General features: G+C 39.7%; 1 protein-coding gene across 1 annotated transcript; it reads left to right on the top strand.

Annotated features, from left to right (window-relative positions):
• Window positions 1-458: 458 nt before the first annotated feature.
• Window positions 459-3,390, top strand: LOC308685808 (intercellular adhesion molecule 1-like). The gene is made up of 5 exons (XM_081357827.1): window positions 459-636; window positions 1,095-1,361; window positions 1,466-1,795; window positions 2,006-2,239; window positions 2,643-3,390. Exons 1-5 carry the CDS (start codon window positions 573-575, stop codon window positions 2,711-2,713), a joined length of 966 nt encoding a protein of 321 aa, XP_081213953.1. The 5' UTR covers window positions 459-572; the 3' UTR covers window positions 2,714-3,390.
• Window positions 3,391-13,235: the final 9,845 nt, after the last annotated feature.

The raw sequence follows: 13,235 nt of genomic DNA, 5'->3' as shown, positions 1-13,235 counted from the left end.
TTTAAAGAAACCAGGCCATTAGCAGTGCATGTGATTGGCCAATTCATGAAAGTAATTTTACACTTATGAACAGGTGACTCAGGGTGGCTAATCCTCATAATAATCCTGTGCAATAAAACAGAAGCTTTTTTTCTTGGCCAAGGACCCCTTGGAAAATGTTTTTCAGAGAAACTTTAGATTTTTTTATTTATTTATTTTTTTGTATGATGTTAAATTTCTGTGAGAGCATCAAATTATGAACCAAAATAACTCCAACATCAAACGTCAGTGTCATATACGTATTTTTTGGTTGTCTGGTTAGGGTAATACTATCATTGCAAAGATTCAGGTTATTTCTAGATTTCATTTTGTTTCTGAGTATGATTTTCAGTCATCCATTAATGCATAATGAGGTCAACCCAGTGCAATTTCCTCTCAAAATAGTTTATGGGTGGGGTTAGTTATTTATTTATTTTTTTGTTTCACTATTGTGTTGCCCGAGCTACAGCTATTCAGTCACAGGCTTACACTCAGAGTTACAGTGATAAAGTTGGGTCTTATTTACAGTATTTTCTGATCAATTGTTTTTCAATATGCTTCAACATTTCTTTGGACTTTTTTATCTCTTGGCAGTTTCACAGCTTTTGAGTTTCACAGGTTTGTATGTTGACTTAATTCTTTCTTTTATTATTCCGATGCATCTGGAATGAGATTAAATATGTTTTAAAGTTTAGCTTTTACTTTATTGTAGGTTAAATTAACAGAGTTGGGAGTGGTAAATTCATTTCTGTTCAGTTGACATGTTTGAGTTTGGACTAGCCGTGCCAAAAGTTGTCTTTCTACTGTGTTAGTAAAGCTTTTTTGTTGCATATGACAATAGGTGGTCTTTTACAGAAACCTATTACATTTTTCACTAGCTATTAAGATGTCATGGTCCCAAATCTATAAAATACAAAACTCTAGAGGCCTATCGTGGGCCAGTGTTCAGTTTGCAGGTCTTAATGACTCTAAGAAAGTTATTTCTGTGTCTGCTTGTAATCCAATACTTTAGTGATGCTATTCTGTGCTGAATCTTCACCAGTTTTAAATCACATCTTTCTCAATGTGTTTAACAGGTTCACATGCTGATAATGAATGTCCTGTTCAGATCAACCCACAGAGAGTTATTGTGAAGTACGGCGGTTCTGTCTCAGCCGACTGCAGCACTTCTGTCCAGCCTAAAGCGATGGGATGGGAAGCCAATGAGGGAGGAGTGTCCATGAAAAAAGTCAATCTGACCACATGGAGAGTGTCAGAACTGAGAGAATGGGGCATAGAGCCATCCTGCTTCATGAACTATAATAAGGGACAGTGTGCAGTGAATCTCGCTGTGACTATTTACAGTGAGTTCCTCTGCTATTGATATTGTTATATTTTCTTTCTCAGAAATGTCTAATTTATGTACATTCATGACTGCAGATATCAGTGTGTAAATCTTCCTCCACAGAGACTCCAGACAGTGTGTCCATCAGCACTTTGAATCACACCGGACCAATGATGGAGGGAAACCAGTATGAGCTCCAGTGTGACGTTCTCAATGTGGCTCCTGTTCAGAATCTCACTGTCAACTGGTACAAAGGACAGACTCTGGTGGATCAAACCATCTTCACTGACACCATCAAGACTCCAGTCAGTAAAACATCTAAACTCCTGATCCATCCAGACAGAGCTGATGATGGAGCTCAGTACAGGTGTGAAGCAGAGCTGGAACTGGGAGAAGAAGGACCTCGACCTCCTCCAACAGCCCCATCAAAAACACTCAATGTTGAAGTTTACTGTAGGTTTACTTATTGCTAAGCTTGCAAATTTGATTAAATTTAATTCAGTTTATACTTTCTGAAGGGTCTTCTAGCATGAAGGATGTGCAACTGTCATATTTCATCATATGCAGAGTTTTGTATATTAATTGAGATCATTAAATACTGTATATTATGAATTAACATAAATATGTTTCAGTTGTGAAAATATTTTCCTCTTTCCTCCTCAGATAGACCAAAACACTCCAGCTCAACAGAGACCATCAATATAAACGATGAGCTCACACTAAACTGTAAAGTGAAGGCAAACCCGGCTCCTACGTACTCATGGGACTCAGAACATCTGAAAGAGACGATCAGCTCCCCAGTGCTCCGGTCCTCCACGCTCAGCTCAGGAACCTACACGTGCAATGCCACAAACTCTCAGGGAAGTGACTGCAAAGTGTTCATCCTCAAATCTACAGGTGGGTTATAAATGAAAAGAAAAATTAACTGCATATCCTCTGTCTGTTCGATAAAATGTATAATTTACAGTAATTATTTTTGCTTATATTTGAATAGGATTTATGAATGTTCATTAAGACATTTTGCATTGAATTTCTTTTTATGTATTTAGCTTAGTCATTTTGCTCTCATTGAAAATGAGGAAGGAATCTGAGGGCACATTTGTGAAATATCTGATGACTTACTTGAATCCTTTGTGCTGATATATGACAAAAACTCTTCCTGGATGTCGGGTCGGGAGTTTCTTCAGCAGCTCCAGCACTGCTCTTCTCTCTTCTGTAACTGTAGACAGGGATTGAGCTTTGAAAACACTGTGTGTGTGTTTCTGTTTGTACCATCATTCACACAGCTCTTCTTTCACAGGCAGTCGTCCCACATTCTGGACTGTTCTTATCTTCTCCCAGCTTCTGGTTGCATCGATAATTGTCATATAAGAGAGAAATAGCTGCAGAATTGTTTTTTTTTTTTTTTTTTTTTCTCCAAAATGGGACTAAAAATGCTGTTGACTTGTAAATGTATGCATTTAATGACTTGATGCATGATCAGGGAAACTGCGAATACACATCCATTTTATTCATAAATAAAATCCCTGCCTTTAAATGTTAGCATGAAATTAAACATCTGTCCCTGAAAAGTAAATTTTCTTTAATGTTTACTTGGATTTTTTTTAGATTTAGTTTTTGAAATTATTGGACAAAATAAGTTACCACTTTGAAATCTCACCACATAAAAAATATGGTAAATATTATTGCCTTAACCCAATGTTTTATATGTTAATATATCATTTGTTTTCATTTCTGATGCCATATATCTGTCAAAATACATGTGACACATAACATTTAATAACTTTTTTTAAAGTAATATTAAGATTTTAGGTTTAAATGTATGTATATCATAGGTTCTTTAACTGTTCACTGTGAAGTTTAGAACTGTTTTCCTGTCAGTCTGTCATTTGTATTAAAAAACAATATGTTACTTTTATATGTATTGATGTCTAGAGTAAAATCTGGATAAAAATTTATATTAAAATCAACCCACCTGTTCACACTCGATGTGAACACTCGGCATTAATTGTTTATTAAAGGTCCCGTTCTGCGTGATCCCATGTTTCAAACTTTAGTTAGTGTGTAATGTTGTTGTTAGAGCATAAATAATATCTGTAAAATTATAAAGCTCAAAGTTCAATGCCAAGCGAGATATTTTATTTAACAGAAGTTGACTACAAAAAACGGCTGGATTGGACTACACCCCTCTACTTCCTTCATTAGTGACATCACCAGAACCGTGTTTTGACTAACCTCAGCCCACAGGAACACAGGCGTATTGATGGCGAAATGTCAACAGACATGGTTGATGTTTATCTATAATCGGGTACCGCAAAAGTTTAATTTGAAGTTGTTAGTTTGCTCTGTCCATCTCACCATGGACTGTTTTTCTAATAATATCAAGCAGGCTTCTCTCAGCGTTTCATACTGACGAAGGGGACAATTTCAACTATATTCCAGCAAGCAGTAAGTAGTGATTCACTATGGAAGTAGTTAACTTCACATCGTTTCTCTTAGTAGGATGAAAATGATCTTACTTAAACTGTGATTAATATACAGAAAGCGATCAAAGAACAATCCCTTTCCAATCGCCCAAGCTGTCGATCACACAGCGCGAGTTTATCTGGACACTTGCCAAACCTCGTTATGAAATCAATGACGCTGTTACACTGCACAACGAAGCTCTTACTGTATTTATATACCTCATGTTTGCATTGGTGAAATCATTAGTGAGTGCAGAAACTGCGTTGCAATGATAAGATCTTTTTTCACGCAATCAACAGGCTGTCATCTGCTCAATGCTCATCACTGCAACCTTTTATGTGATGAGAATAGATCTAAATACCTAAAAAACTTCTCACGATTCGTTAATCCAGATAGCTGTAATAGTAAAAACGTATAATAGCTGTAATAGTAAAAGTTTTCCAGATAGTTCCACATGTAATGCCAGATATTTCATATGCAAGCATGTCAGCCAATCACAGCAGAGGGCATTTACATTGAAGTCTCACTGCAGACACGCCCCTTCAAACAGAGCGTTCAAACCAGGGAATTAAATCAGGCTAGGAAATATGCCTTTTATTTTTAAATTATAACAATTTTTTATCTAAAAAACATACTAACATTATAAGGGCACCCGTGGAAACATTATAAAATAATAAAAATAATCCATGGAATGGGACCTTTAATTCTAAGAAATATTCATTTCCGGGGAAGGGAAATGTCTTTCTTACTGTACAGTTCTACTAAGAGCCTGTAGTCAGAATCTAATGGCGCTTTTCCATTACCAGTACCAGCTCGACTCGACTCGCCTCGCCTCGACTCAGCTCGGCTCGGCTCGCTTTTCGCTCCGTTTTCCATTGCAGATAGTACCTCCACAATAGTACCTGGTCGTCATAGCGACGCCGCAGGAAACTGCCGTGACTTAATCTTTTACGCGAGACGCGCGAGACACACCCGCTACCCACACACACAGGACAATGGAGGAAATCGAGGGTATGCTGTTTTTGGATGTTTTTGTTTTTGCTGTTTTTTATTCAGGATACTGCGTCTGGCGCGTGCAATGATGACGCAGTGAATAGTAACGATTCTCTCTGACCAATCAGCAGTCTGCCGTGATTTCACGTCACATTTTAGTATCGCCTCAGCTCGCCTCAGCCCGCTTAGAACCTCGCCGGAGGTGGTACGAAAAAAAGTACCTGGAAGCAGGTACAGGTACAACTTTTACACAGTGGAAAACCAAACAGAGCCGAGCCGAGCCGAGCAGGTACTGTGTAGTGGAAAAGCGCCATAAATCGTAAAGTAAACTTTGTTGCAAGCAGAGAATCAGAACCAAATACGTATTGTGCACAAGTTTTATTAATTAAATCACAGACATAACTAATCTAAACACGCATACATACATGAATAGGTAAAATGATGAGTGAGAGAATGGAAACGGAAGCAGGAAATGGAACTATATGGAAAATATCTATTTAACTATGAAAAGAACCATCAGCTTATAATTTTCAGAGCACCTCATTAAATTGATACTTGCATGGTCTGTGCAGTGGACACAATTCTTGAAGTTGTTGAAAATTGAAGTTGTTGGTTCTGTGAGTGTCAAATGTTAAACTTTATATTACAAGAAAACTGCTTTGAAAAACTGAATTAGCAGCAATTAGAGCTTGGGCAGGATTGCAGTTTCACACATATGTAGTTTTCACACAAAGTCAGTGAGAATACACACAAGGTGTTATAGAAGAACATGTTAACCACAGCAAGACATCTAGCCAGATATAGTGATGCGCCACGAGTCTGTTTAACTCTTTGTGACAGTGGATGGCTGTGTTACGTATGTTTTTTTTAATTTTCTCTTTCAAAAAACTACATTTTAAGTTAACTACATTTTAAGTTAACTATATTTTTTCATTGAAAGTTCTGTCACTTGAGTCTGGTTTAGTTTTGTGACAGAGCCCAGAAACTCATGTATCGTCTTGTCTTTGCACGAGGGTGCAGATTCGAGTGCGCTCGAGCCATGCATTCTCTTGTCCATGTGCTTTGTTTCATGTGCGGAGCATGGTGTTTGGATCCCGGCACTCCTGTCTAGTTTGGTTTTGGTTCTGTGTCGTGGGTTTGTACATTCATGCTCCATGTTTGAGAGCACGACTTGAGTGTTCATTCACTCTTGTCTTGCACGTTTTTGTAGAGTGCCTGGTTTATGTTTTCATTTGCCGGGCGTTCTTGTGTTGTCGTGTTCTATGTAGCACGCGGTTTGTGTTTTCATGTTATGATTTGTGTGAACATGCGGCTTGTGAGTCTTCTCATTAGCTACGTGTTTGTATCATGTTTGGTGTGAGGACATGGCTTGTCATGTTTGTTTCTATGTAGGGGTGCACCGATCCGATATTAGGATCGGATATCGGCCGCGATACTGATAAAATAGCTGGATCGGGGATCGGAAAAAAATCGTTTTTTTTTTTTTTTTTTCGTCGTCGTCGCAGCAGAACCTACGTCATTCGTCAGCTTCACGCGTGTCGCATGCTAGAAGCAACATGGAGCGAGCCAGAGGCCGTTTCTCAATACCAAGTACGCAAACTTCGGACTTGCGTCCTCCTTGGTAGTTCGGACTTGCAAAGTTCGACTCAGGAGAACGAACTCCCGAGGACGAGAGGACGCGAGTCCGGTTATCCTGCAAATGGAACAGCAGCGTTCTTGATCGTGTCACTCAGCTCGCTCTGGCTACTCCGGTAATCTCTTTATGTATATTTTAGCCAACAATAAAACGAAGTATGTTATAAAACACCACTCTGCCTCTTTTCATTTAAAAAAAAAATCTTAAACATATTAATGGCCACATAAATGTGGTTCAGGCAAACGCGTACATTGATTATCTTTACTGCATATTTATAACAACACGAAATATAAAACACAACCCTGCTTCTTTTTGTTTTCATTTTTAAAAATATGAAACATAATGACCATTAAAACTGACATTTAAATTTGCCATTGCTGATTAAGTGAGCATTCATGTTTGTGATGGTGGTGTGACACGTTTGACCAATACACAGTTTTTTTGTTTCCACCGCTACATTTTAATTTTTATTTTTTTTACATTTATTTAAAGAAGTTTGATTATATTCTATTTTAGATTTGAATGCACAATTGTTTTTTTTTAAATAAATAAGAATACAACACATTACATACATCTGTTATTTTGTCTTAGTTATGTTTAGTTAGTAAAGTTTGGTGCCTTTAGTCTCTTCAAGGAAGGTATAAGGTGGAAGGTATACAGTTTATTATTAATTCAACTATAGTATCGGATCGGTATCGGGTATCGGTATCGGTATCGGGACTGAAAAAGTCGGATCGGTGCACCCCTATTTCTATGTACCAGGTGCTCTCTTGTATATTGTCTTAAAGTCCCCCTAATCAATCATTTTATCCCTTAAAACTCACTTTTGATCAACAATGTTATATTTAAACATTTTTTCCTTGAAAAAAATTAGTCATGCCTTAAAATAGCTTGAATGTAACTCTACACCCTTGCCTCAATTAGTATAGGCGGTTCTATGAATATTCAAATTAACCCCGCCTCTACTAACTGACACCAGCTCAAAGATCCACACATTGACCTGATTGATTACAAGGTAGTTGTCCTCATAAATGACCATCTGGTGGCGCATTTCCGGGTTCAGACCCTGGCGAAAGGCTATCAACAGGGCCGTCTCATTCCAGCCGCTAGATGTCGCCAACGTGCAGAACTGCAGAGCATAAGCATTTATAGAAGTATTACCTTGGCGGAGGTTGAACAGCTGATCATGGACGGATAATTCTGATGCGGTTTGACCGAAGACTTCCTTGAAGTGACTGATGAAGGTTGCCAATGAAGTCGTGACCGGGCCGTTGGTGTGCCAGATGGATTGGGCCCAATGGAGTGCACGTCCAGATAGCAGGGAAATCATGAAGGCGATACGCGCTCGTTCGGTGGAGAAAAGCTGTGGTTGCATTTCAAAATATAGTGAACATTGTAGAAGGAACCCGCTGCAATCCTCCGCCTCACCGTTGTATGTAGCTGGTCAGGCCATAGGACTGGCAGAGGCAGGTGGCGAAGGAGCGGGTGGTGCACATAGACAGTAAAAGAAATGGACACCCCATTGGATTCAACGGAGAAAAGTGAAGTCAATTAGAAGCACCCACTTCCTGATGGTCGAGCGTACTGCGCAGACTCAAACTGAGCTTGACGACGTAGATGTGACGTGAGCAACCTTTCTGTCTTCTAGTAGCTGTGCCAAGTGAAATCTGAATCATTCCCTTCTGAAACTTGCAGAGACAGAGAGTGTGAGTAGGAGGTGTCCATGAGCTAGGAGCAGGAGAAACTTTTGCTAAGTATTCTGATGAATAATTTTGTCATTTTGCCTCCACGTCCCCCCGATTGCCTGCGAGCTTCTCCTCCTGTCCATACAGTAATTTCTCTACTGTGCGACAGAGAGTCGCATGGTTATGACGCAATCGTTAGCCTATTTTTACAAAAACTACTTCTACGGGGCCATAACGTAAGATACAAGGTAATGGAGCCTTTTATACATTTTCGTGTTTCTTTAGAAATAAATAATGGACAAATGGAGTCTTTAAACGCCTCAGATATAAAGTTATTCGCTGTCAAAGTGACACCAAAATGAATGGGAGTCAATGGAATTCTAACAGCAGGTGGGGGTCTGCTAATCAATGGCGGCCCCCGGAGAAGCTTCAGTTTTTTCTGAAAGATTACCCCCTTGGTGGTGCAGAGGGGAGAGTTTGCTGAACCGCCTGCACAGGTGTGGCAAACTGATCGGGTGTATGCTCCCCGCTCCAACAGGACTCTGCATAATGGTCTGGTCTTCTGTCACAAACACAGGAGGAGACAGACAGGTTTAGGTGCACACAGTGTTTATTAAAAGCAGAGTGGTGGTGGAACAATGGGAACCAGATGATGGTGACTTGTAGAATGAGGATGGTGACTTAGCTGGCGATGACTGAAGTGGATTCTCTGTGCAGGTGACGAGTGAACACGAAGACAGGCGATCTGGATCAGGAAGACGGACTGGAGACTGGATACAGGACGAGACGATCTCAGGTGAGTAAGATAGGTAAGGAGTCTGACATAAAGCAGTGTATACTGCAACGAGACCAGACAAGGAGTGAAAGGTGAACGGGGCATATAAAGGGTGTGTTGATGAGGGAGTGCAGGTGCAGCGAGTCGAGGTGAGATGATTGGGGCTGTGACGGTGTGGCTGACTCTGTGACAAGAGGTTTAGTGTTGAGGGTTTTTAGCTATAATTATAGGTCTGTATTTGATTGTATTATTTAGTTTGTTATACTAATAGGCCTAGCTGTTATTCCATACTTCTTAATATTCAAAAGCAAGACAAGTTAAAAAGATTGTTATATCCTTGTTTCTTCACGGGAGGCGTACCTTATTGGTCCATGGTTTGCATTGGGTGCAGACAGACCCTTCTAGTCAAGTGTGTCCGACTGCATCCCACAGTAGTACAAACCACGCCCCTACAAATGACGCCCCAATTTTGTGTTTGTGAGAAATTTAATGGCTATTGTGCAGGGGGGTAATCGAGCTCTCGAATAGCGTACCACCCCCGGCGGCCGCCATTGGCTATCAAGCCTTCACCTGCTGTTAGCATCCCATTGACTCCCATTCATTTTGGCGTCACTTTGACAGCGAATAACTTTACATCTGAGGCGTTTAAAGACTCCATTTGTCCATTACTATTTTCTAAAGAAACACGACAATGTATAAAATTCTCCATTACCTTGTATCTTACGTTATGGCCCCGTAGAAGCAGTTTTTGTAAAAACAGGCTAACGATTGCGTCATAACCACGCAACTCTCTGGAAATTACCGTATAGACAGGAGGAGAATCTCGCAGTCAATCGGGGGGACGTGGAGGTATAAAGTCCGATAAAGTCAAGGGAGAAGCCCATAGAGAGTCATAAAGTTGCTCTTGCTCCTTGCTCATGGACAGCTCCTACTCACACTCTCCTTCGAGATTCGGAGATTCGGAAGGGAATGGTTCAGATTTCGCTTGGCACAGCTACTAGAAAACTTACAACTGTCAGACAGGCTGCTCACGTCACATCCACGTCGTCAAGCTCAGTTTGAGTCTGCGCAGTTTGCTCGGCAATCAGGAAATGGGTGCTTCTAATTTGCTTCACTTTTCTCCATTGAAACCTATGGGGTCGCTGTGTCCAGTTTATATACTGTCTATGCTATTGTGTAGGTTAGATGTATTTGTTGGGGACAACCATAATTAACCGCTTAGCCGTTAACCGACAGTAAGAATTTTGACTGATTACTATCAGTGAAACTGTAACTTATGCAATGTAACATAAAATTCTACACATATTAGTCAAAATTGCGAATATATAACAGAATATATAATTAAACTGTACACAATTCAGATTCAAATTATTTTGTCATTCTGACTCCATAGTTCTTCAGTCGAGCGTGCAGATGTAGCGTATTGTTTTTTGTTACAAAATGCTAAATTGTGGTAAAAATGGTATAAAAGTTGTCACTGGGACAGTACCTTTTAAAAAGGTTTAAATATGTAACATTTAGGTACTAACATGCACTCTTGAAAGGTGTACTTTTTGAAAGGGAACCGTGACAGCTTTTGTACCTTGTTTTCTGAGAGTGGAGGATAATTAAAGGGAACCTAAAGAATATTATAATAGTTATTTTTAGGTTTTATTTTTTATAACCAAAAACTAACATTCCCAGAACATTGCAGGGAAGTTTTCATGACAATCTAAACTGAACCTGTACTAACGGATATTTTATTTACTAATGGTTATTTTTAGGTTTAATTTTTGAAATGTAACCGGAAAGGAACATTCCTATACAAAAAATCATTAGCTGGACACGCATTTTATTTGTAAGATACAGTCAGTCAGTCAGTCAGTCAGTAAAAAAAACGCTAAATGAACAAAGAGAGGTTTTTAAGGACTTGTATAAGGATCACTAGCCTGGCAAGCCAGACCAACATCAAGATGTTAGGTCTGGCAATTCACCATAGTCACGGCTCAATCCGAGGGGCGGGATAAACGGCTGTCTTTCAAATTCCCTCTGCACGCAATAGGACAGCGCTTCAACCAACCAGAGCGTTTTCCCAACAGCGGAGCTTAGTTGATAGATTCAACTTTTGCCATATCTGGCCGGCAAAACGACGAACACATCTTCCTTTTTTAAGAATGACTTAAGTGCCGTTCTTTGCTCTTTTCTCAAAGAAAAACTTAACTCCAAGTCATCCAGAGTCGCGGCAAAAGCCGATTCGAAAGACTGTTCTCCGGCAGCAACTCTTCTTTGTTTTCAAGTAGCAGGGAACCGTCGCAACTCTGTCGTCATTATGTTAAGCCCGCCCCGCCTACTCTATACACGTTGTGATTTAGGTTTTTACAGCTCCGAAAGTCAATGGAGAGTTGCTAGACTACCCTGGCTGGAAAATAATTTTTGCTGCCGCTATGGTGCGTCTAGATTTCTAGGCTAAAGGATCACTGAATGCTAAAAGTAAGCAACCCCTTAAAGAAACCAGGGGCCTCATTTATAAACGTTGCGTACGCACAAAAGAAGGCGTACGCCGCTCTCTACGCAATAATTGGTATTTATAAAAAGCAAACTTGACGGGAAAATGTGCGGTCCTTCACGCAAACTCTGACACCGTCGGCAGATGGAAGAAACACGTGAAAGTGTGTGAAACTGTAGACCGCTGTGTAAAAGAAATGGCAATACTGCCTCTCATAAATGACATGAAGACTTCACAAAGCAAGTCTTACAATTAACAGCCGACACGAACACCCGTTTGATCGATCTGCAGTGTAGGCCTAAAACAAACAAAAACAAACGAAGATTACAACAGAAATGCAAATTAACACATATTTGGAAAAAGAAAAGTGAAATATGTTCTGCACTAATATTGGCATGATATGCATTTCATCCTCATAACACATCTGTAGCTTGTCAGATGCAATCAAATGGATGGTAATAAAATGCCATGATGCCATCACAATGCGTAATGACGTAATGAAAGTTACGTTTCTTGGTTTTCCTCTCTGTATTTGCCATGATTTCGCAGTCGATGAATATTAACTTGTGGGAGTTTCACAGACTATTTATGGGCAACTATGGGCGTGACATGAAGCCGCAAAAGCTGTGCTACATTTAGAATTAATTGTGAATTATTAAGGGAAAACTGCGTTGGATGTGCGTGCGCACGGTTTTATAAATTCGAATATTTCTGTGCGTACGCACGTCCCATGTTTCATCCGTACGCCACTTCTGACGCAAATCCTACGCAAAGTTTTATAAATGAGGCCCCAGGCCATTAGCAGTTAGCCTGGCTCCGCCCTCCTACGTACTTCCGCTCAATTTCATTTTCCTTCAGTACTACGTCTGGGACTGCTGTATATTCTTAGGTTTCCAGAAATCAATTTTTTGTAGGACCAATCAGCGAACAGAGGGAGTGGCTGAGAACGATGACGTTGATGTAGTGCGTCAGTTTGAGTTGGAGTAATGGCAGCGGAGAAAGATGTGAGAAAAGCTATTCGGTCCGTTGTTGCAAAACTGCCGAATATACAGAAGTTAAAGCCGGAGCAAGAACAATGTTTGCTAAGTTTTGTTGGTGGCCATGATGTTGTGGCCCTCCTCCCCACGGGGTTCGGGAAAAGTTTGATTTTCCAGCTCACTCAGCACTAGAAGTGCCAGAATTCCATAACTACTAGAACTGCCACAAGCGGTCATTTTGATCGCTATTCAAAACTCTGTATCTTTAATGATAAATCCCCAATTGAGAGATTAATGCATTTATTGTATTAGGATGTCTTTTAAAAACAAAACAACACCAAACTGTACATTTAAACAAGTTTAATTATAATTTATAAATAAATAATATTCGTAGATGCCCTGAACAAAATGACGGAGATGTTTTCATGTTTCCACTGTTCGATCGCGCCCGCCGACACACACACCATATTCCAGCATTGCAGCCTGTTCATTATAGCCATAATAAAATATAATAATAAAATAGTCAACCTAACATATAAAAATTCCACTGCTCTGTTTCTCAGTACTGGTAGGCTACAATTCGTACCATTTTATGCGTGTGAAGAGGATGATTTTTTCCGTCGATATTGGAACGTGAGTGAAGTTCAAAGCCTATATGATAAAGAATAGTTTAGCATCCAAATACATCGCAAATGTTGAAACATTTTGATTCTAATTAGAGAGTTACGTGAGCCCAACGCCGCTTACTTTCACTTTCGCGTATAAAGCATTTCATTTTGGCTTTAGTTATTTTTTCATTCTTGTTCTGTTCTGAATATCATTACATTTAAATGATTTGTTGTTGAATATGTTTAGTGTATTTTTACCACATTTTAT

This window comes from Scardinius erythrophthalmus, assembly GCF_964197995.2.
Source record: "Scardinius erythrophthalmus genome assembly, chromosome: 1".
Lineage (NCBI taxonomy): Eukaryota > Metazoa > Chordata > Actinopteri > Cypriniformes > Leuciscidae > Scardinius > Scardinius erythrophthalmus.
The sequence above is the reverse complement of the archived record's forward strand: the minus strand, read 5'-3'. Positions and strand labels throughout refer to the sequence as shown.